At 61.8% G+C, this 24,179-nt stretch overlaps 1 protein-coding gene across 1 annotated transcript; it reads left to right on the forward strand.

The window, feature by feature from the left end:
• Positions 1–10,083: 10,083 nt before the first annotated feature.
• On the forward strand, positions 10,084–19,252 carry CCND1 (cyclin D1). The gene is made up of 5 exons (XM_039235370.1): positions 10,084–10,504; positions 12,048–12,263; positions 12,803–12,962; positions 16,332–16,480; positions 18,921–19,252. Exons 1-5 carry the CDS (start codon positions 10,307–10,309, stop codon positions 19,083–19,085), a joined length of 888 nt encoding a protein of 295 aa, XP_039091301.1. The 5' UTR covers positions 10,084–10,306; the 3' UTR covers positions 19,086–19,252.
• Positions 19,253–24,179: the final 4,927 nt, after the last annotated feature.

The raw sequence follows: 24,179 nt of genomic DNA on the forward strand, positions 1-24,179 counted from the left end.
GCGCGCTGGGTCGGCCTTGAACTTGAGGAAGGTCAGTCTTCCAGCGGGTCCTGCTCAGTACTGAGCTGACCGTCCTGGGTCTCTTCGTCTCCGTATAAACTGTAGAATCGGTGTGTCGACATCCGCCAAGCAACTCGCTGGGAGTCCGAGCGTAGTTGCCTCGAATCTGTGCCCCGAGCTGGGAGGCACCCACAGCTCCGCGGTGTGGACCCTTCCCCTGTGTGCACGTGAGTCTCTGCTCATCTGCCCCGCGCTTTGATTTCACTCGGCAGAGCTTGGTACGTTTGGCCGTGTACATCTGTGTGTTTCCTTACACTTGCACCTAAGTGTTTCACTGCTGGGGGGGCGCTAATGAAAGTGGTGTTGTGTTATGTTGTGTTGTGTTTTTATTTACTTAAATATACAGAGAGAAAGAGAAAGAGAGCACAAGCAGGGGAGGCGCAGAGAGAGACTGAGAATCCCAAGCAGGCTCCACGCTGTCAGCCCAGAGCCCGACACGGGGCTTGAACTCACAAACCGCGAGGTCGTGACTTGAGTCAGAACCAAGAGTGAGACGTTCAACTCACTGAGCCGCCCCGGAGCCCCATTTTTTTTTTTTAGTTTACCCCGGAAAGATGGCCTCTTTCGGCCCCAGCCCAGCTGCCCGCGGAGGAGAGCGGGCCGCTCACCTGAGGCCGTATGTGAGGGTTCTTGTTCGCACCCCTCCTGCCGTCAGTCAGGCCCGGCGTCTGAGGACGCGGAGTGCGGGGCTCCGGCTCCCAGGTGGTCCCCACCCAGGGCTGGGAAGGCCCGGCCCTGCATTTGCAGTGTCTCCCCTGGGCCCCCACTAAACTCTGCCTGAGACACCGGCGCCCCCTCCGTTGTGTGCTGGAATTTGTCCTGTGGGAATTTAGGGCTCTCCCGAGCTGATGCTGCGGCCTGGGCTGCTCCTCCCGGATGGAAGGAGCCCACGTGGCTACCTACTGCCTGACAAACTGAGGGGTCTGGTTCTGGGGTTTCCAGGATAACCACGGGGTGCAGGGAGGGGCTGGAAAACACCTGAGCATCTTTGGAGTTATTTCTGGTTGGATTCTTTTTCCTAGTTTATAAAATAATATTTCTTCACAAAAGAATACAGTATATGGAAAACACACAATATAAAAATAAGGGTGCCTGGGGGGCTCAGGTCACGATCTCAAGGTGCGTGAGTTCGAGTCCCACATGGGGAGAGCTCGAGCTGTGCTTCGACTGAAACACAAAGCCCTGCTTTGGGTGAGTCTGCTTCTCTGTCTCTCTCTCTGCCCCTCCCTCCCTTGCGCTCTCTCTCTCTTAAATAAGTAAATAAAGGTCACGTGCCGTCTAAACAAACAAACAAGAATATAAAACTAAAATATAGAAGGACGGGGGGAAATCCTTCCCATCACCCGAAGCCTCCGCTGCTACTGTCCTGCCCCGTGTCCTTTGCACGCGCTGTGCCTCAGCGGAGCCAATGACGCCCGTGGATGTTTCTATCTTGCTTTTTCCCCTTAATGTTCCATCCCCCGAATACACGGTAAGTTCTGTCCCCCGGCTGCCGGACACGAGCCCGCCTCAAGGGCGACTGTCCCGGGCACGTACTGGCAGTGGTGGGGCGGGTCCTCTTCTCCACGCTCCTCGAGAGCAGGGGAGGAGCCCCAGAACGGGGGAGGCAGAGGCCCAGGACCGGTTCGCTCCAGCCCTCCATCAGTCCTCGGGGGGAACGTCGTCTCCGCTGCCCCCAGACCCGGGAGGGGACTTGGGTCCCTGACGGGTAAGCAACACTGGAGGGGAGGGGGAGGCGGGGCTCCTGTTCCAACCCAGCTGTAAGGGCGTCCCTAGCTTCTGATGCCATCCTTGGCTCCTCTGGGGCCGCTCGGGGCAGGGGTGGGGGAGGCACATCAGGGGGCGTCGGGCCAGCGCACCCCCAACCCCCTAACCGCAGGGAGGGGTGTAGTGATGAGGGCTCTGTCCCAGGCGAGTCGGCGGGGGTTTCTGCGGGGAGAGAGGAAGCACAAAGGGTCTGGCAGTAGGTCTAAGAGAATTTTTTAATGTTTTATTTCTGAGAGAGAGAGACAGCATGAGCAGGGGAGGGTCAGAGAGAGAGGGAGACACAGAATCCGAAGCAGCTTCAGGCTCTGAGCTGTCAGCACAGGGCCCAACGTGGGGCTCGAACCCACGAACCGTGAGATCATGACCTGAGCTGAAGTCAGACGCTTAAGCGACTGAGCCTCCCAGGCGCCCTGAGACTCTTTGCCTTTGAGGGAAGTGTATACCCTGCACTTCTCTCCCTTAGGGTTTTCTCAGTGCTGGTCAAACATCTAGCACATTCTCTCCTCCCTCTTTGCCTGTTCATTCTGGGCCCTTCCTCATTCTTGGGTGAAGCCTTTCTCCTCCCCCTCCCCCGCCCCCATCAGAAAGCTCATGGCAATCAGACTGCTCGGTGCTCCTAGGTCCGGAAAGGACAGTGGTGGCCAGCAGAAGGCACCTGCCAATGTGGCCGTGAACTCTCACTTAAAAGCGGTTTCCAGGCACTGTTTCTCAGGTGTCTGTGGAAAGCCCCTGGAGGACAGAGACCGTGACGCAGTCATGTTTGAGGTCTGTCTCCCTGCCCCCAAACAGCTAATAAGGCCTGACTCAAACCAAGTTCTTGGCAAACATGAGGATTGGATTCTATTCTAAGCTGCCACAAAGCACACCCCACGTTTCCCCCTCTCCCTAGCCCTAGTGGGGTGAATGGTGTCCCCCAAAATGATATGTCTACCTCCTAACCACCAGAGCCTGTGCATTTGACCTTATTTGGGGGCGGGGGGGAGGTCTCTGCAGACATAACCAAGCGAAGGAGCTTGAGATGAAATCGGCTTGGGTTATCCATGTGGGTCCTAAATGCAAAAGCAGGTGTCCTTATAAGAGACAGAGGAAGAGAGTGCACGGAAGAGCCTCCACACGAAGGCAGAGGCAGCGGCTGGAGGGGCTCAGCCACCAGCCCAGGGATGTCTTGAGCCCCCAGCAGCTGAGAGAGGCAGGAGGGACCCTCCCCTAAAGTCTCCGGAGTGAGCACGGCTCTGCCTCTTGATTTTGGACACTGGCCTCCAGACTGTCATTTTAAGGCCCCCCATGAGTGGCAGCGGTCTCCCCAAAGCCGAGGGAGGCTTGAGGCCCAAGGTGGAGGGCGAGGACCCAGCTGGCCCCCCCTCCTCCCCCTGGTATCGGTAAATCTTCTGTGGACGGTCGGCTAACGAAACACCATGGGGCTGGATGTAATACTGAGGTCTCCGTTCCCGCCTCGGCTCAGGGTCCTAATCCCGATGCCTCAGCACCCACCTGGCCACGGACTCAAGAGCCCCTCACTCCACCTCTCAGCATCTCCCATCTCTCCCTACAGGCTCCCAAGTCACGTGGCTGCCCCGGGTCAGCCCCGCACCCCCAGCGTGAGGACTGCAGGCCGGCTCATCCACTGGGTCAATACCTCCCGTGCAAGGCGTTCGTTGCTGAGGGTCCTACGTGGTACCAAAGTAGGAGAGGGAAGGGAGCCGGGAGGGGCCTGGGAGCTCGCGGAACGTCAGCCGTCGGCCGAGCTGCTGGCACTAACGGTGCATTTTGCCTGAAAGCTCTCCAGCTGGTACCTCCAGCCTCGTCTCTGGGTCGGAAGGAAACCAGGCAGCTCATTCCAAAGGGGTAAAGGGCAATGGGTGCCCTTGAGAGTTGGCAGGTCCAGGAGCCTCTCTTGACAAGAGGCTCCAACTATAGCTAAAGGTTTAAGCCAGGCTCCCGCACCCTCCCCACCCTCCCCTCACTGCAGCCAGACTCCGAGGGCTGGCTGTGCCCCGGCCATGCGCTGATGCGGCCATAGCCGCGCCTCTTTGCTTCTAGCCACGCCACTGACCCACACCTTTGGCCAATTTCACTTGTGATCACCTCTCCGCTTCCCCTGGAGTAGAGAGTGGATCCTTTTATACGATGGATGTCAGGCACAAGCCCTTAGGGGACGGGCCCTCTTGGGCCCAGCAGACCCCCCCCACTTTTATATCCTTCTTTCTAGTATTGACCCTGTGCCCCTTAATTAATGCGCTTCCTTTTTAAGTAAGCTTTTTTACTCCTTTCCCGGGGTGAGAAGGAAGATTCACATGGTTCGACTTCTCTTTAATTTAAAAATACATTCTAGGATTTAGATCTCATGTGCACGGACCGCTCAGGAGAAGTCAGCAAATAAAAGCCAGTTTACAGACAAGAGAGTCGTTTTTTAAATCCTCTCTCTGAATGTAAACTGAGATGTTTAATCAATTCCACATACACCACGCATCACATGGCCTTCATTCTGCACAAGAACAAATACATGAATGAATACATTTAACAGGCCTTGCACACACCAGGCCAGGCCCGACTGCTTCGCGCATATTACCTTAATTACCCTGCTCCGTGGCCTTGGGACGAGGGAAGCCAGACCGCATTTTACAGATGAAGACAGAGGTTTCCCCAGACTTCCTGGCTCCTGGCTGATGCGGGTCCAGCGTGGCTGCAAACTTCCCGATATCTTGAAAAAAATGGCTTGGTTTTGCATGAATTCTTATAAAATGGATTATTATCCTTAATGGCTTCAAAGGCCCCTGAAATTGTTCTGACAGTGCCCATGACACTGAGGGAGGTTCAGGCTGAGGGCACAGACATGCTGCCTGCCACGTGAGGCTGGATAAGGTGCCTCAGTTTCCCCACCCACCAAGTGTGTTTCTGAAGTTTGTTTTGAAGATTAAATGCATGGTTGCAGTGAGCTTGGGGGTGGGGTAGCTTGCAGGAGAAACGAGGAATGAGGGCAGGTACCTGAGTGAAGGCTTGCTCTCCAAACCCTGCAGTAGCCCCGATCCTGAGCAAAAACTGGCATGCCTCACATTTTTTGGGGGTAGGGGGAGCCTTTCCCTCCCACCCCATCCCTGCTTTGGTGATTGTGGGGAGAGCCTTCCGTCCACTGAGGATTGGGAGAGGTGGCGCTTTCTGGAGACCTCTCAGCCTCCCAGCCTGCGGGACCTCAGCCTAGTCCCAGTCCTACGGGCTCCCACGGGACCCAGGAGGCAGAGGCAGGCATCCTGTGGGTCAAGGTCTGCTGCTCAGGATCCAGAGATGCGCTGGACTCTGTATCTTGAACCGATTCTCAGAAGAAGACCCTCAGGACTTTATAAAAGTTGTAGCCAGCCTATTGGGCTTTTCCCTATGGGCTAAGCTCCTCCCAGGCTCTACTTCCCAGTCTGCGCCTTGCCTCGGACTGAGCCACCGACTGATTCTGAAGAAGGAAAAGGAGAAGAAAACGGTCAGAAGCTGCAGCTCCTCTTCCGAGCTCTGTCACCTCTGGGAAGGCATAATGGTCACTCGTCTGGTCGGGTCATGTTCCTCAGATGGACAGTCACCCAAGTACAAAGAGCAGTGGGGCCTTCCCGCCTGCCTTTACAAATGACTATGTCATCACTCTACCTGCACAACCCTTCTTGGTACCTTAAAAACAAACAAACAAACCCCCGCAATAACCCGATCTACGGACGCGGAGAGGGCTGCTGGGTGGCTGGCCGGACCTTGCCTCCGCGTCCCGCACGCTGGGAGGTCTGCGCGCGCCCGAGCCACGGATGCGCGCCTTCTCCAAGCCTTACGGTAAGCGCGGCGCGCAGAGCAACCACGTGGCGGCGGAACCGAGGCCGCGCGGGAATGTGCGGAATGCGCGGCGCGGCCCTGAGCCGCTCCGGAGCCAAGGCCCAGGTTCCCGGGCGCGCGCTCTCGCCTCCCATCTGGCCCCAGTCGGACCGCACCCCAGCCCCCCGCCGCATTGCCCAGGACTCGCAGGAGTCGGTCGAGAGCCCCCAAGCCCCCCGCCGGGGTTTGGGGAGAGAGCGCGGCCCTTCGGGCCCCTCGGCCTCCGCATGCCCAGAACTGCCCAGAGGGTCCAGACCCGCGATGCACCCCCAGCCCTGGCGGCGCGAGGCCAGGGGACCCAAGAGCAGGGGTACAGGGCGTTGGGTGTGCAACCCCGCTTTCCGCACATGGAAAAAAAAATGTCCCTTCCCTCTCCCCTCCTGGTAAGTGTCTGGAGCCCCAGAACTCAGAGGTTCCCCATAATAAACACCCCGGTCATCCCTCCGCCCACCCCCAAGGCCAAAGCGAAGGCTGGGAACGCTCTAGGGCATTCCAAGGGCACAAAGAAGAAGGCTCGGGGACTTGGAGTCCTCTCCCAGAAGGGTCCCCGGGTCAGCGCGGGGCTGGGGGGCGAGCGAGCGACAGGTCCTCGAAGGCGAAGGAGGGGGCGTCGAGCCCTTCCGGGGCGGGGCGGGGGCACGAGGGAGTCCCCAAGGCCATCAGTGCGGGCCTCCTCCGGGCAGGTCCGCGGCGCCCCCTTCCCGCCCCCTCCCCTCCCCCCACCCCGCGGGTCTCCGCAGGGGTGCTCCGCGCCCTGGTCGGGGGCGGGATCTGCTCCGCCTAGGGTAGGCCGGCGCCCCGCCTGGCCCGGGGAGACGCGGACGCACCACTTGGCCTCCTAGGTCATTATCCCCGCCCCCCCCAACCGATTTCTTTACCTCGGTTGGAGGCGCTTCTCTGCACGGTCTGAGCTCCCACTCCGCGCCACTTGGCCAGAGACCGGCCAGGGGCCCGAGTCCCGGGAATTCTGGCGAACTTTGGGGTCTCGTACGGTAGCTCAGGACACCAGGCGGTGCGTTTTGAGGGACGAAGCTCAAGGCGCTAAATTCTTCTTTCAACCCCCTAAGACCGCACCTTCTTCCTAGGGAAACCGGGGGCGTTGTGAGCCACCCCCCCCCACACCTGTTGGGGTTTGCTCTTTAACTCCGGGCACATCGCGCCCGCAGCTTGCAGAGCCGGGGGAGCGGCGTCGCGTCCCCGCATCCTGCCAGGCGCACGACCGGGCTCGGGTAGGGGGTTCATCCGTGGGTGGCTGGAATGAGCGGATGAGGGGCGGAGACGCACCCCGGCGGCGGCCCGGGACCCGGCGTGTGGCCGTCGCGGCGCGCCCCGCAGCTTGGGAGCGCCCGCGTCCGCACCGCGTAGCCGCGGCGGAGCCACTGCGGCGGGCACGTGGGCCTCCCGGCGCGCGCGGGCGGAGCAGGCTGGGGGAGGGGAGCCCCCGCGCTCCGAGACCCCGAGGCCCCGCGTTCGGAAGCGTTTTTCAGAGCGACTTAAGGGCTTAACAATGGAAAACTCGCGGAGCTGCAGCCAGGTCCTTTCAAGTGCCGCCAGGTATGCGGCTGCAGGTGACCCCACCTGGGCGCGCCCGCTCGCGTCCCGTGTGGGGTGGGCGGCGGCGGGAGGTCGAGGCCGGGGGCAGATGTCCCCTGGGCCCCGCGCCACCTCCCCGCAGCCCCGCCGCGGGCCGGCGCGCAGCCGCAGTGCGCCCAGGGGTCGGCGCCGCGGCGGGCCGGTTCCTGAATGAACGCGCTCCCTTCCCCCGTCTGAATGGAGGTTCCCACCGCCAGGGACGGTGGCAAACGCGGCCGCCGCGGAACTCGCCCTCTCGGGGCGGAGGAGCCGCCGCGGCCGCGGTCCCCCGGGGGTGGTGAGCGAGGGGGCCAGGCCCGCGGGAAGGGGATTTCAGTTACTTTGGGATTTTCTTTCCAACCAATGTGACTGCCTTCCCGACTGGGCCGCTGGCCCTTTGTCTCCAAAGAGTCACCGAGAAATAAGCGCAGAGCACTTTAAATGAGCCCAGAACTCGCAGTTCCTGCTTCGTGGTGGGTTTTTTAAAGGCAGCGCAAAATTAAACTGCAACAGAAAAGTTTCTTTAAAGTTGCTTTTCTCTTTGGGAAAAAAAAAAAAAAAACATTAAAATAAAAACGCGCCCTCGGCTGTGCTGGAAGCGGCGGGCCTCCAGGGCCCGGAGCCGTCGGCCCCCCGTGCAGCCCCGGAGACGCGTAACTGAGCTCCCCGGGATGGGGGCTGGGCAGCCGGCGCTGCCCGCCAGGCCCCAAATTCCTGCGCCTCCCCCGCGGGTTCCTGGACGGCTCTTCACGCTCGCCGGCCGGGCTTGCACTTTTGCGCCCGTCCCTGAGCGGGGACCTCAACGAAGTTCCTAGTCGAGATCTGCCCGGTCCGCCTAGTAACAGCGCCGCGCCCCCATTGGCTCATGCTAATTCCAGTTTCCTCCGTCCCTCTCCGCGGGAGGGGGGCTCCCTCCCGGACCCGCGGCCCGTTTCGCCGTTTTCGCCGTAGTGGGCGAGCCGCTTTAGGACCCGCTGCCCCTCGCCGTCGCCCGCCGCCCCGGGCCGGACCGAGGCGCGCGCGGGGCTCGGTCCCCTGGCCCCCCGGGGCCGAAGCGGCCGGGAGGGAGCGCGCAGCCCCATAAATCATCGGGGCAGCCGCCCGGTCGGGATTTTATGAATGAAAAAGCAGCCGGGCCGCCCTCGTGCGCGGGCTGCTGCGGCCGCGAGGCCCCGGCTGGCCCAGGGCGGGCGCGAGCGTGGGTGCCCGGGGAGGGGGCAGGGCGGTGGGCGCTGCCTGCTCGGGCCACCCGCCGCTGCCGAGGGGTGAGCCGGGGCGGGGGCGTAATTACCCTCCTGGACCCGGAATATTCGTAACCCTAATTCCCGGCGGGGGGTGGGGGGGGAGCGCGAAGAGTCAGCCCTGCAAGGCGGGGTGGGGGGGGGTGTCCTGTCCTGCTGCGTGCGCCCTGGGCGAAGGGGAGGGGGCTTCTCCATCCGTGTTCTTAGAGCCCTTACTGTTAAGAGGATACGGCGGTTTGATGACACTTGACTATGTTCAGAGGGAAATAAATGAACAGTTTTCTTAAACGGGGGCAGGTACTGTAAAAACTTTTTTTAAAAGTTAAGACTGGGAAAAATGTCCTTTTATTAAAAAAAAAAAAAAGCACCCAAAGAAGACTAAATATTTTTTATAAACTTTTTAAAGACCACGTTTCTGTGTCCTTTTATATTAGTTTAGCGATAACATTGGGTTCCCTCTGGTATAACCACGAATATAACTTTTGTTTAAAACCAGATCAATACACCCATTTCTTTAACTTGCAGTTATTCTAATTTTTGCCAGCCTCTGCCAGCCCCCCACAAGCTCACGAACGCAGCCCGGGGCTGATTGTAAAGGTGCAGCGGGGTCCACACTCCCCGCAAAACCAATTAGGAAGCTTCCGGTGGTCTTGTCACAGGCAGAGACAGACGCATATTTCCAGCGATTGAATTTATTTTTAATTTAAAAATGAGGCAGGACAGAGACCCCTGTTTATGCAGCCTTCCATCCAGGGTGTTTTTCTAGCTGTGGAATTGCCGGGTCGGGGGTGGGGTCTGGGGGGATTGGGGACCCCTAAAAGGATGTACTGGCCAAGGTAGGTAGGCGGTTCGCAGATCCCCCAGGCGGGGAGGACAGGATGAAGGAAATGCTGGCCACCATCTTGGGCTGCTGCTGGAATTTTCGGGCATTTATTTTATTTATTTTATTTTTTGAGCGAGCTCATGCTAGGCTGAAATGCCTTTAGGGTTCAGGGATACCCCTTCAGGCATTTGCAACGACCCCCCCTGGCGCGGGAATGAAGCCTCCACCGGGGTGGGGGACCCTGCTCCCCGTCCCTGAGTGCTAAATGGATCCCGGAATTTACACGTGTTAATGAAAATGAAAGAAAATGTAGACGCTGAGATTCCTTGGCGCCCTCTCCGCCCGTGGGTGCCCTCGTGGCGTTTTCGGAAATGCGCCCATTCTCCCGGCTCGTATACAGGGTGTCGCCGAGCCGCAGAGTCCCCCCTCCATGCGCTCTCCCCTGGCTGCGTGTGGCCCGCCCCGCCATGGTCCCCCCCTGCAGAGCCACCTCCACCCACTCCCAGGGGACCCACTCGGGAAGGGCAGACACCCTTGCACCCCTCTTCCCCGGCGGGGAGAAAGGCAGCCTCGGGCGATTTGCATTTCTATGAAAACCGAGCTTCGGGGGCGACTCCGCCGCGGGGCAGGCGCGGCGCCTCCGGGATGGCTTTTGGGCTCTGCCCCTCTGCGCTCCCGGGCGTCGGAGCCCGCGCCCCCTCCCCCTGCGCCCGCCCCCTCCCCCCGCCCGCTCCCATTCTCTGCCCGGCTTTGATCTCTGCTTAACAACAGTAACGTCACACGGACTACAGGGGAGTTTTGTTGGAAGTTGCAAAGTCCTGGAGCCTCCAGAGGGCTGTCGGCGCAGCAGCAGCAGCAGCAGCAGCAGCAGCAGCAGCGTCCGCGCGCTCCGGCGAGGGCCAGCCGAGCTCGGGGGAGCGCGGGGCCGCGGGAGCCAGAGCCGAGCGCGCACCGACCGGGACCCTCCGCCGCCCCCAGGCCGCCCAGCACCGCCGCGGCCATGGCACACCAGCTCCTGTGCTGCGAGGTGGACACCATCCGCCGGGCGTACCCCGATGCCAACCTGCTCAACGACCGGGTGCTGCGGGCCATGCTCCAGGCGGAGGAGACCTGCGCGCCCTCCGTGTCCTACTTCAAGTGCGTGCAGAAGGAGGTCCTGCCGTCCATGCGCAAGATCGTGGCCACCTGGATGCTGGAGGTACGGGCTTCGGCCGCCTTCCCGGGACGTTCTTGCAACTTGTTGCCGAAGCCACGCTTCTCTGCCGCTCGCCTCCCTCCCTTCTCTCCCACCCCAACGCTGAAGTTTGCCGGGGTGTTGCTAGGAACCGCATTTTCACAATATATAGATCTTGCGGGTGTTTTTTGAACGAGTAGGAGGTGGGGGTGGGGTCGATTGAGATTCCCTCTCCTGGCGGGGGGGGGGGGGTTGGTCGGGGGGGGGTCCCTTCGGGGGAGAAGGCCAATGCCAGGGGCACCCCGGTGGGCTCGAGGGTGCGGGCCGGTGGCCTGGGCGCCCTTTGTGGCCCCTGCCTGCGCCCGAGCCCCGCTGCGCCTCCTCTCCGGCTGCACGGCCGCCAGCCGCCTGCTCCAGGCGGAGGGGGCACAGGTTTGATTTTTAAATTAATATCCATGGACACGTATGCAAGGGCCGCTCGTGCCAGTATTATGCGCCATCTTTGTTCTTTTATTGCGAAGCAAAAGTGTTTATTAATAATTGGGGGCAGGGTGGGGGCGGGGAGCGGCCGGCGAGGCACTGGGGCCGCCGCGAGGGGCCGCGCGGCCGCCGGGAACCGGAGGGAGGGGCGCGGGGACGGGGCGCGGGCAGCTTGGGGGGGACCCCGCTCGGGAAGAGGGGGCCCCTTTGTTCAAGCTGCGAGCCCCGGGGCGCCCCGCACGGCCAGCCTGGGCCGGAGAGCACGCCGAGCTGCAAGGTCGCGTGGCCCCCAAGACGCTGAGGATTGACCCTGGTCTGCAGGGGTCTCGGCTTGGGGTACCTGCCTGAAGAGAGCCAGCGGCCGGGGGCACATTTTCAGGCCGTCAGTGGGCGCCCGGGGGACCCGCAGATATTTTAAAATAATTTTTGAAAGTGCGGCGTGGTGCCCTTGCGAGAGGGAAACGGCGCCCGCGCCCGGGGGAGGGGGGGGCACCGAGTTTGAATTCCTGGGGCTCTCCCCGAAGTCGGCAACGGGCTCTCGACCCCCGGCCTGGGTAAAGGTCCGCCCGAGGGTCATTTTCAGGGGTCTTTTATGTACCCAGTTATTTTTTTAATATTTTTAAATATTTTTTGAAAAGATGACGTCTGGGGAAATGCGGCGCGGCGGCCTGGGACGCCACCTTTGTGTCTCGCAGGCGCTGTGAGCGCGGCGCCCAGCCCCGCCGCCCGCCCCGCGGCCCCGCACCCCATTTGGGGCAAGACCCGGCCCGGCGGACCCCGGGGCACCCACGCGGGCCGGGGTCCGCGGGGCCGGCCGCCCGCGCGCGGCGCATGCCGCCAGCCGTGCCCACACCCGCCCCCACCGTGCCAGCCTCGCTGGGACTTTCCCTTTCAGTTTCGGGGTGGGTGGGCACCGGGGACGTGCCGGAGAGGGGGCGCGGCAGCCGCCGCTTCTGACGCCCCCTGCCCCGGCCCGCCGCGCGCTCGGGACGACCCGCGGCCCCGAGCGCTAGCCCGGGGGTGCGGGGTGCGGGGTCTCCGCGGAGGGCGCGGGGCGGAGGCGGTCACGGCGCCCGTGCCCCGGCAGGTCTGCGAGGAGCAGAAGTGCGAGGAGGAGGTCTTCCCGCTGGCCATGAACTACCTGGATCGCTTCCTGTCGCTGGAGCCCGTGAAAAAGAGCCGCCTGCAGCTGCTGGGGGCCACCTGCATGTTCGTGGCCTCCAAGATGAAGGAGACCATCCCGCTGACGGCCGAGAAGCTGTGCATCTACACCGACAACTCCATCCGGCCTGACGAGCTGCTGGTAACCCGGGACCCCCGCCGCCCACCGACGCCCCCAGGACCCCCAGGACCCCCAGGACCCCGCGGGTGGGGGAGGTGCGGAGAGCAGGAGGCCGCGCGGGCCGCCGACGCACCCTGTGCCCCACGGGCGGGCGGCCACTCCGCTGGGGCCCCCTCGAGGAGCGGACGCGACCCCCGCAGCCCCCCAGCCGCAGCGCCCCACCACTCGCGGTCGCTCCGACTCCCACTCGCCTGCGCCCCTAGCGCGGCCGAAAAGTGGGCGGCGCGCGCCCTCTAGCGGCCACGGCGCGGGAGGCCCGCGCTGGTTTTACAAGGTCTTGCGTTCCAGGTGTGGGGTCTCTTTCTCTGTCCTGATCTGGGAACAGTTGGCCTTTTCCGCGTCACTTTCTCTTTTTGGGCCTCTTTTGGGATGGCATGCCCTCCCCCACCCCCTGAGCCCCCAACATCTCCATTCCCTTCTCTCCTGGGCCGGGCTCACGTAGTGGGGGCGAGGGGCTGCCCCCGCACCTCTTTTTACTCCGGGTCACCCAACGTTCGCAGCAAATGGAGCTGCTGCTGGTCAACAAGCTCAAGTGGAACCTGGCCGCCATGACCCCGCACGATTTCATAGAGCACTTCCTGTCCAAGATGCCCGTGGCCGAGGAGAACAAACAGATCATCCGCAAGCACGCGCAGACCTTCGTCGCCCTCTGCGCCACAGGTAGGCCCACTGGGTCCTGCCCCCCTCATCTCCCTGGGTGCCCCGGCTGGAGCTTCTTGCCTTCTGCCTCAGTTTCCCCCACCTGAAGAGCTGGTCCCCAGGCCCCTCCTGCTCTCAGAGCTGCTCCTGTTTCCCTGGTCTGTTGAGCAGTGGACTTGGGCTGTGCGCTGGGGCTAGATGGGGTGGGGGTGCCCTCCTGGGGTCAGGTGGCGGAGGCTGGCCGGGCCCTGGCCACTCCGTGCTGAGAGAAGTTTTACCTCGGCTGCCCAGCCCGCCTCCCCACTCCCGTTCCTCCCGCCACACACACACACCAGTCCTTCCCCATGTCCTCAAGGGGCCCCCTTCTGGCCTCTCCCGGGCTGGGCCACCTGCCAGGGGCGCCTACAGGGGTGGGGAGTGCCGGCCCGCGGTGCCTGCACCACGTGCTCTCTGGGCGGCCAGCAGCAGCCCTCGTGTGGGGGCGGCCAGCAGCACGGCTTGGCCACCAGAGGCCCCGCCCGGGGTGCCTCTGCCTGCTGGGCTCCGCTCAACCCTGGGAGGGGCTTCAGTCGGCCTGGGCTTGGGCTGCCGTGCTTGGCAGCAGCGGATCAGTCTTCCCTCCCTGCTGCAGGGCTCAGAATGGTCCCTGGGGGCCCCTGCCTGACACTGCCCTGGCCCCGGCCCTGCCCCTGCCTGCTTTCTTTCTCCCCCCGATCACATGGACTGAGCCCAGGAGACCTGCCTGGGGACCCATGTCCCCATCCCAGCCAGCTCCACGCTGGGCCACCTCTGCCCCGGGTCGGGCCTCAGCTGTCACATCTGTTTGGGGCTCATCCCGTCGGAGGGCCACGTGGCATCAAAGTGGGGAGGTTGGCATCTTTCACTCCCTGCCGAGGAGCCGCACGCAGAGCCCCTGGGCCGACGTCACCCGCACCCTCCTGACGCCTGGCTGCTCTGGTGGCCGGGGTTTCTGGGTCAGGCGGGAGTTGGGAAGATTCTGCCAGCCTCCCCAGCCTCCTCCTCCTGCACCAGGCATGAACCCCCCTCCTCTGAGCCGTTCCAACCAAGGGGTGGGGGGGGGACACCGTGGGCCGGGATGGATCTGCGGGCGGCTGTGCTGGCCCTCCGGCACGGGCAGGGAGCCTCCCCCGGCCATCCCCTCGGCCTCCAGGGACCAGCCCCTCGAGCAGGCCGGGAGGCGTTCTCTGGCTGGGGCGCCTCAGAAGCAAGCGGCCTCTGGAGACTTCCAGGCAGCCTTTTAAGGAGCTGAAAGTGGTTCGGAGAAATGGCAGCTTCCTGGAGATCATGCAAGGAATGGTTCTTACACACCCTCCCCACCCCCCCCGGGGCTGCCAGGGCAGCCTGGAGCTCCCCCTCTCCCAGAGCCCCGGGGAAGTGGGGTGTGTAGCCTTCGTGGGGTGCTGGCAGGGAGATGAGCAAACCTGGTACAGAGGCTGTGAGCGGGCTTTGGTGCTGGCTGTCCGGCTGCCGGCACGGGGCCTCTAAGATTGCACCCTAGCAAGCACCAGCCCCCCTCCCCACCCCGGGCCCCGATGCCTCCCGCCAGGCGGGCCAGACGCGAGCGTCACCTGCCCACCCAGGTCCCTCCTTGGAAAGATTCTCGGTCCGACTCCTCACCTGCACAGTTGCAACGTGATGGAGGCACAGCCGAGCCCTCGGTCACAAGAGGAGCACTCTCTTAGGGACATCATTGCGGCTCGAAAACGCCAACAGGCTGGCCTGGGGTGGAGGTGTAAGCAGAAGCTTCCACAGACAGCTTTGTCCTCTGCAGGGCAGGGGCCCCGCTCCTGGCACCGTGGGGCTGGGACTCTGTTCTCCGCGCTGTGTGCCTGCAAACTGAGGCGCCTGCATGTCTGCACATGCACGCTCATCACCCACGCTGCCCTCGGTTTCCTGCTGACGGGCCTACGACCGTGTGCGCCGGAGCCTCTCAGGGGGTGGCAGTGGGTCGGGTGAAGAAGCTACCAGTGCTTTGGAAGCTGGCAGAGAATTGAGCTTAACGAATGGGTCTTAGCAAGGTCCGCAATCCTGCGCGGCTCCACTGTCACACCTGCAGTGGCCCCAGCTCTTTGCACGGGGCACCGGGTGGAAGTGTCGGAGGGCACAGGTGGTTCCTTATCTGCATGCATAAGCCCCGCCCGCGCGCACGCGCACACACGCACACACGCCTTACCTACACATCTAAGCCCTGCACCACAAACGCACACATACACTTCAGGGGGACGTGGGCCACCTGTCTGAGACGAGGGAGTCTAAGGTCCAGCCAAGTTGTTGCTGGGACTGTAACAACTTTTCTCAAGTTTCCACGGAGCCCTGCGGCGGGCTCTGCCGCCCTCCAGGGTGGCTCCTTTCTTCCCCAGCCCGACGTCTGCTCCCAGGATGAAGCCTCGGCTGGGCCTGGGGACACACACCCGGGCCCACGAGGGCCCCTCCTTTGGTGTTCAGCTCACCCAGCCCAGTCCTGGATCCCCGTGCGCGTGAGATGAGGCGAAGGGGCTGAGCCCCTGATCGAGATGCGGAGCTCGGTGCCCCCCCCCCGCCGAGAACTCCCGGCTGGGTGTCACAGAATGGCAGCCCGCGGGGCCCCGTGCGGCCACTTAAACATCCTTGCTGCTTTCCCGTCTTTGTGTGTCAAGTGCAGGGAGCACCGGGCTCGCCCTAGGAGAGCTGTGCCTGGGGGGGGGGGGAGTAGTGAGTGTCCCAGGAAGAGGGTGAATAGACGACAAGCGTCTGGTGCCCCCGCGGGGACCCCTGCCCCCCCACAGGCCCTGGGGGAGGAGACCGGTGCGCACCTCCAAGTGCTGGGTCCCTGGGGGCCTGGGGCGGCTCCAGTCCCTGCGGCCCTGCAGCAGCGGTGCCTTCTCCCCTATAACTTTGTCCCTTTTATTTTTATTTTTTTTTTAATGTTTTATTTATTTCTGAGAGAGTGACAGAGTGTGAGCAGGGGAGGGTCAGAGAGAGGGAGACACAGAATCTGAAGCAGCTCCAGGCTCTGAGCTGTCAGCACAGAGCCCGACAAGGGGCTCGAACCCACGAACCGTGAGGTCATGACCTGAGCTGAAGTCAGACACGTAACAGACTGAGCCCCCCTGGCGCCCCAGTTTGTCACTTTTTAGAATGCAGAAAGCCCCGCGTCCCAGGCTCCAGCGGCGACGAGCCCCTCCCACAGGCCCTTGCAGTTTGTCTCTGCCGATGGCGGTTTCCTCCGTTTGCTTTTTTGTTGTTTTCAAGTGAATGTCGCAGCTCGAGCGGGGTGGACTGCAGGCCTGGCCCAGAGGCTGGACCCGCATGCGGGACTGGTGGGACCGCGGGTCCCGTGGAGCCCCCCTTGCTCACAGCCCCGCGCCTCTCTCTCCCTTCCTGCTGCAGACGTGAAGTTTATTTCCAACCCGCCTTCCATGGTGGCAGCGGGGAGCGTGGTGGCCGCCGTGCAAGGCCTGCACCTGGGAAGCTCCAACAGCTTCCTGTCCTGCCCGCGCCTCACCCGCTTCCTCTCCAAAGTGATCAAGTGCGACGCGGTAAGTGACCGGTGACGCCGCCACCGCATCCTAGAAACTTCTGGTACCTGGGGGTCCGAAGCCGCAGTTCCCCGATGGGAAATGCCGTGGCTCGTGCCCCCACACGTGATGGGGGGACAGGGATGCCCCGTGTTCAGGCGCATGGGGCCCGGGCTGACTGGGTGTCAGCCTCCCCCCCCCCCCACCCCGGGGCTCCTTGGGAAGGACAGGCGTCTCCCGGTTCGGTTCGTGCTGGCAGGCCAGGAGGGTCCTCCGGTCTCCGGGGTCCCCCGCCCCCTGGCTCCCAGGCGCAGGCAGGAGCCATAAACCCCTCCGGGTGGGCCGTCCAGGGAGAGCGGCCACAGGGCAGGCCCGTCAATGAGCCGTGCCCTGATGGCAAGGGGAGCTGTGGCCCCGTCAAGCTTTGTCCGCACAACAATGCGGGTGGCTCGAGATGGAAGCTTTAAAGGGGCTCCCGGAGGCCTCCAGACGCAACAATGGCCCGTGGAGACAACCTTGTGTTTTACGGCCCTTTCCGAGGGCCTGCGGCTGCTACGGCCCAAGCCCGAGTCGCGGTATCTGCCTTTTCAAAAATGCCATTGTTTCATTCCCGATTCCTTTCTTGTCTTAAAAGAAAGGGTGAAAACAACAATTACAAGGGTTTGTGGCCTTTATCAGATGAGACCTCGAGGTTGGCAGGTCAGCCCCTGGCCCCGCTGGGCGTGCCGGGTGGAGCCGGTGACCGCCCTGACCCCGGGCCAGGTCCGGCTGGACACGGGCTGCTTTCTGGTGGCCCACCCTCGAGTGCCTGGAGACTCCGTCTAGGCCCTAGCGGCTGCTGCCTCCCCGCACGATTCAGGGAAGGAAAGCCAGGCTGCCCAGCACGGCCAGCTCCCCGGAGGAGGCAACGTTCTTGCTCATCTCTCTGTTGGGAGCAGGCGGCTCCTGGAGGCCGTGGGTGGGGGGAGAGGAGCCTCCTTCGGTCTCAGTGCTTCCTGGGCCCCCCCCCACAGAAGGATGGGGTGCCCTGGTAGCGTGAGCCCTGCCCCGTCCTTCAGGGGGGAACACCACGGACGGACGGTGCTGGGCACCAGACCGTTCGTTGTAGGAACTCGACCCCTTATCTGAATAGAGATCGTGTCAATTAGATCTGGAACACGATCTCAGCTGACGGAAGGGGGAGAAGTCAGTCGAGGCTGAGATTTGCTAGTCTTGTTACCCGGCGACAAATATCGCTGAGCCCAGACGCAGAAAGCCACAGTGGCCGAGCGCTGTGGGTTCCGGGCCACCAGCCGCGTCTGCCCTTGCTCAGCGCTGGCTCCCGGTTGCCAGAGTCGGCTCTTCTGGGCCGAGGCTGCAGGTCCAAGTGGCCACGAGGAGGAAGCAAGTCCCCTGCCTGCACCCCTCTGCCCTGGGTCCCACACCAGGCCTTTCAGGCCTCAGTTTCCTCGGCTGTAAAGTTGGCTCTCGACACCTTCCCCGCTTTCCTATGGGACGCATACGGAAGAGGCGGGCACGCCCTCTGCGGGAGAGCATGCTGCTCCCTACACGCGGCCGGTCCCCAGGGGTTCACGCAGAACCTTTGCTGGCCTCGATCCCCTTCTTGGGGGCAGTGGACACCCATTTAGCGGCACCCTTCCCAGGTGGGCCGAGGTTCGCCTGTTCCTCTGGGGAAAGGCTCAGATCTGTCTTCCAGGCTGGACTGGAGAGTGCCTGGCTCCGGAACAGAAGCCCCAGGGCGGCGTCCCAGGGGCTGGAACGGGACGGCCTGAGCCCTGCACTCCCAAGCTGCTGGGAGACCGGCCACCGGGAGCCCACAAGAGGCCCCAAGTCTCCCAAGATTCTTCTTGGGTGTCGAGAACTTGGGGTGATCGCTGGCAGAGGAGGGCTGCGGGGCGGGTGCACCCTGGGCCAGGCCAGTGTGTCTCCCAGGGTGCAGGCCAAGCGGGTGAGGACCGAACGGGGATAAAGGGTCTGAGTGTCCCCACCTAGCCCCTTCCCCGGGCCACCCAGCGTTCATTCTCAGTCATGCGCGGCCTAACGCTTTTGACAGCCATTCATCACGGAAGGCTGGGTTCACCGCGAGGGCTGACACGGCAGAGGTTAAGTCCCCAGAGTAGGGCTCAGAGGGCCTCTCTGTCCCGGATCAGATGGCGCTGAATTCGCTGAGGGCAGTGGTGGGGCCGGGGGGGGACCAGTGAGCCAGGATTGGAGCCTGGCAGAGGAATTCTGGGAGGGGGGGCAGGGTCCTGGGGGGCCTCGGGACAGGCCAGGGAGGTACCAGGTGGGCACAGGGCGCCCACGCTGGTGGGTCCTGGGGGTTGGGCGGCGGCCCCGCCCCACTGGGGTGCTCTAGATCGGCCTCACTTTGACAAGAGTGGCCCCGGCCCTGGGTCTGCAGGAGGGCCCGGCTGCAGGCCCCTCCTGAGGACGCCCTGTCCCCCGTCCCCTGTCTGGCCAGGACTGTCTCCGGGCGTGCCAGGAGCAGATCGAAGGCCTGCTCGAGTCCAGCCTTCGCCAGGCCCAGCAGCAGAGCCTGGACCCCAAGGCGGCGGCGGAGGAGGAGGAGGAGGAGGAGGCCGACCTGGCCTGCACACCCACCGACGTTCGAGACGTGAACATTTGAGGGCGCATGCGCGGCGCGGGAGGGGGCCGGCCCGGGTGCTCCCTGGACAGGACCGCTCCTCGCCAGGACCGGTCACGACCAGAAGGGAAAAAGCTTCCTTCTCCTTTCCTGTCGGTTTTTTTTTTCCCTTTGCTCTTTCTCCCTTCTGTCTCTGACATAAGCAAAAGAAAAAAAAAAGTACCCGAGAAAGTGTCTTTAAAAAAAAAAAGGGAGAGAAAAAAAAATAGTATTTGCATAACCCTGAGCTGGGGGGAGGGGGTGGGGGAGGCTGTGCTACCAAAATAGAGGCTCTTATACCCCATAATCAACTAGGTTACATACGACCGTGTTTGTGTCTCTATGTGGTAACAATAGTCATTAACACAAGGAGCGCATCTGCAGGGGAGGATTCGATTCCATTCTTTATGTGTTTAATACAAAACGACAGCAAAAAGCAGAAAAACGTTTCAAAAACGAGACAAAAGCCAACAAGCCAGCTCGGAACTAGAAGAGGAGCTCAGGTGGCAGGCGTGTTCGCCGTCCCGGAGGGCGCGGCCTGGCCGCGGGTCCAGCAGCCCGCATCTCGCCCGTGCATGTAGTCACTTTATACCCAAGTCATTTGTGCGCATTCATTCTATCCCGTAGGTAGGCGAGCAGCCTCTTCACCCGTCAGCGGCTGGTGTCCCCTCCGGTGGCGTGGCACAGGGCACCGCGTGGTTGCCTACTAGCCCCTCCCTCCGCCCTCCGCCCGACCCGGAGCGGGTGGCCGGCGTGCGGCGGCCACGGAAATCCAGCTCCCGCTTCCAGCCTGCGCTACCGTAAAAAGAACCCGCAATAGCAACGTAATATATTCTATTTTTATAATCTTCATATTTTTGTAGTTACTAGGAGATGCTGGCTTTTCACCCCACAGACCCGCAGCCTACTCACATCCAGGTGAAATCTATGGCTCCTTTTTTCCCCTCCCTTCTCAATTTTCTAGAACCATTTTCTCTTCAATGTTCTAGAGCCCGTTTTCCTGTTTAATGTTCTAGAACCGTTTCCCCTGTTTAATGTTCTGGAACCATTTTCTCTTCTTCAGTGTTCTAGAGCCCGTTTTCCTGTTTAATGTTCTAGAACCGTTTCCCCTGTTTAATGTTCTGGAACCATTTTCTCCTCTTCAGTGTTCTAGAGCCCGTTTTCCTATTTAGTGTTCTAGAACCGTTTTTCGCGTTTAATATTCTAGAACCATTTTCCCCTCTTCGATATTCTAGAACCATTTTCTTTTTAATATTCTAGAAGCAATTTTTTTCTTCGATATTCTAGAACCATTTTTCCTTCTCGATATTCTAGAACCATTCCATTTCAAAGCACTTTCAACGAATCTCTGTGTTTATGTTGTGTGTGGAAGGGGGGGCAGTTTCTTAATGGAATGGTTTGGGAATACTCCCGTACTTGTGTGCAGACGGGATTGTGAAGCAAGTGCATGTCGCTGTGGAGTTAGTGAGAAGGGATGTTCTCGAAGGCAAGCTTCCGGTCAAGAAGTGCATTCTTACATTTCCAGGATGATGCGTTTCTTTCTCTGTAGGGTAGTGGCAGTTTAGGAAACCTTTGGTGCCAACTGGTGTTTGAAAGTAGGGGCCTTTAAAGGTTTACCTAGAGAAGGTGTAGTTTAAGGGTTAGGAAGGTTTTTAAACACTAAAATATATAATTTATAGTTAAGGCTAAAAAGAATATTTATTGCAGAGGATGTTCGTAAGGCCAGTATGATTTATAAAGTAATGTAATCTCCCCTTGATGTAAACATGTAAACACACACACACACACACACACACACACACACACACACACACCTTTCTGCCTTTGGTGTTATGGGTTTCGTACAGTTTATAACCGTTAGGTCCTTTTTTATAGGAGAGGGAACAGAAGTCCTGAGAAAAAACACAGTATGGAGTGTCCCCAGGGCGGGACCCCAGTTTGAGAGGCGTCAGTTAGGTGGAAAATTAGTGTGCTCGGAACAAGTTCAGATCCAACATATTCTTGTCCCCTGGTCCCCTCCTTTTAAACAAGTTTAGCAACCCCTAGACAATTTGCACATCTTGGCTGTGTACCTTTCTGTAACGACTGCGTCGGGGCTGTCAGCAGGTGGCGAGGGCGCAGGGCTGGTGCTTGGCGAGGGTGCGAGGCGCGAGGCGCGGAGGGCTGAGGGCGGACCACGCGACGGGCACGGCTGCCGCTCCGTTTCCTGATTCGCTGCTACCAATGACTTCCCAGCACCCGGTTTGGAAACAGATTCACATTTTGCTTCTCTGTGTCTCTTTCACGTTGTTTGCTGCTATTGGAGGATCAGTTTGTTCTGTTCTGTTTTGTTTTGTTTTACGATGTCATATACTGCCATGTTCTAGTTTTAATTTTCTCATAGAAAAATGTATTAAGGATGCCTTTTTTTTTTTGTAGTTTTTTTTTTTTATGTGATCAATTTTGACTTAATGTGATTACTGCTCTATTCCAAAAAGGCCCCGTTTCACGATACCTCATGCTTCTCTCAGCCACGTGCAGACCAGGCGCTCAGGCCCCGTCTGACCCGCGGCCTCCCGCTTCGGCGAACAGATGCGCGGATGGGGCCCCCGCGCGGGCCTGGCGGGATGGGCCCCTGGGCCGCGTCCGCTGCCTCCTCCCCGCGCCTGTGATGCTGGGCTGTCCCCCGACCTGGGACGTGCCACCACTGTAGTTTTTACAGCTGTGTCGTTCTCTGCGTGTAGCTATGGAAGTTGCATTGTTATTATTACTGTAACAAGCGCGTCTGAATGCGCCGCGTGCATGGGGCCCGGGACGCCCGCAGCGGCTTCGGGACCGGCCGGCGGCTCTGGCCGTGTGGCATGTGTCATTCTGTCCCCGCGTTGTCTGTGTTGCTCTCTTCAACAGCATGATGCTAATTTCAAAGGACTCTAGGTCTCGGTGACGCTCCGTGTGCCCGACTCGCCCAGCAGGCTGCTCCCCTCCAAGGATTTGCCCCGTCTGCGGCCCGTGCCCGGCCAGGTCAGCCTGCGTGCTCCCAGGCCATTGGCAGGCCCCGAACCCGCCCCGCCCCGCCCCTGCAGGAGCACCGCCTCTGCTTACCTCAACGCTCTGGCTGCGGCATCTGTGTGTGAACCCAGCGGGGTCCTGGAGGGACGGTCTGTCCTGGGAGGGGGTGAACGTTGTGTGTGCCCCAAGGCCAAAGGCTGCGGCCGGTCTGGGGAGCACAGCAGAGGCTGTCCTGTGACCAGCAAGTCTGTGAGGGTCTCTGGCGGTGGGGGGCGGGGAGGCGGCTGTGGCCTGTGTTTTGGTGGCGCACGGCGGCATTTCCCAGCACAGGCGTGTCACCGGCACGTTTCCAGCAGAAAACAAAAGACAAACGTGAAAAGTCTAGAAATAAAATTGGTAAAACCCCAGTGCGGTGTCTGCCTGCTTCCCGGGGCGGGCAGGGCGCCAGGGCCGAGGGACGGGTGCCCACGCGCGGGGGTTTGCACCGAGGCGTTGTCCTCGTTTGGGGCGGATCCTCCTGGCGTGGGAGGAGGGGGGAGGGCTGTCCTGTCCTCTTCCCAGCAGATGACAGGACAGTCCTGAGCTGTCACACAGAGGTCCCCCGTGACCCAGACGGGGTATGTGATGCTCAGGGCTGGGAGGAAGTCATGCGGCGGGAGGGGCAGCTGGGACCCCAGGGTGGTGGGTCGGTCCGGGCATCTGCAGGCGGCTCGGGACTGGCCCCCCGCGCTCCGCCAGCCCCCTCCCAGGCCATTTGCAGATGGGAAAACAAACACACCGGCATTCGCTCACCCTCCTCTGGCGCAAACTGCTGTTTGCTCTTGGTGAACCACGGTCCCGAGGCGCCCCCCATTCCGGGAGGGCGAAGCGCGTGTTTGGGCTTCAGGCCGGTGGCCTTTCACACGGACCTAGTGACCCGGGAGGCCTAGCGGACACCTGTGACGTCCGCCTTGGCTCCGGATGCACGTGGCCGGCCTCGTTCCCAGCCCCGGGTGGAGGTGGGGAGGACTGGGCGGGCAGCAGCAGGCTGTGGGCCCCCCTCCAGGGGGCCTGGGCCTCTTCCCAGAGTCTGGGGTCCCCAGTGTGTCCTCACCCACCCCGGGCTCTGGGGCTCATGAGTGCTCACGAGGGAAGCTGGTTCACACACCAACAATGACGCTCCTTATCAGATCAGTGCACCGTGGCCTTTATGAGGCTCCTGCTGTATACCAGCCCCGCCCCTCCCCCCAGCAGGGAGCCTCCAGGCACCGAAGCTGGCGCCCTCCCCACGGTGGCCCCCGGCCCAGCAGGTGGACGCACAGCCCCCGTTCACGCACTGCGAACGGGCGTCAGAGCCGGGCCGGTACCCTGCAGGTGTACATTTGGGCCCCGTCGCAGGCGCGCAGCCCCCGGGACAGGCCAGGTGTGCTCTGAGGAGCGGTTTCGGGGAGCGGGGGTGATGAGGTAGCAGCCTCGTGCCATCAGGTTCCAGAGGAAATCGGGGCAAGTGGGGGAGTGGTCTGCAGGTTCAGTGGGAAGGGGGAGCCCGAGCCCCCGGGCAGGGCAGGGCAGGGCAGGGGCGGCAGGGGGAGGGGTCTGGCGTCCCCCACCTCCCCCCCCCCAATCTCTGCAGACCTTACCTGCCAAAGCAATCATGGCTCCCGGGGTGGGGGACAGGGAGGGCCTGTCCCCTGTGGGCGGTCCACTGCCCCAAGCCTGTGTCCCAGGTGGAAGCTGGCCTTTCAGGGACCCCCCTCTGAGACAAGCCTCCCCTCCGCCCCTTCCCCTGCTGGAAGGACCCTCCTCGCTGGGCCCACCGCCTCCCAATCACCTGGGCCCAGACCTTCGGGGGCTTCTAGCTCCTTCCAGCTCAGTCTAAGGTCCTCGGCCCTGAGCCACCTCTCCCCCTTCAACCCTGTCTACCCCGCACCCGTCGTTCCCCCTCCCCTGCCTCTCCCCTCCCCCTCTCCCTTCCTTACTCCCACTCACCCCTCCTCACCCCACCTCTCCATCACCCACCACCCACTTCTCACCCCTCACCCTCTTACCGCACCCCCACCTCTCCCCACCTCCCCCACTCACCCCTCTCACCCCACCTCTCCCCCATCCCCCCCCACCCCCTCCCCCCCC

This window comes from Hyaena hyaena, unplaced genomic scaffold, assembly GCF_003009895.1.
Source record: "Hyaena hyaena isolate Hyena2069 unplaced genomic scaffold, ASM300989v1 scaffold_98, whole genome shotgun sequence".
NCBI classification, from domain to species: domain Eukaryota; kingdom Metazoa; phylum Chordata; class Mammalia; order Carnivora; family Hyaenidae; genus Hyaena; species Hyaena hyaena.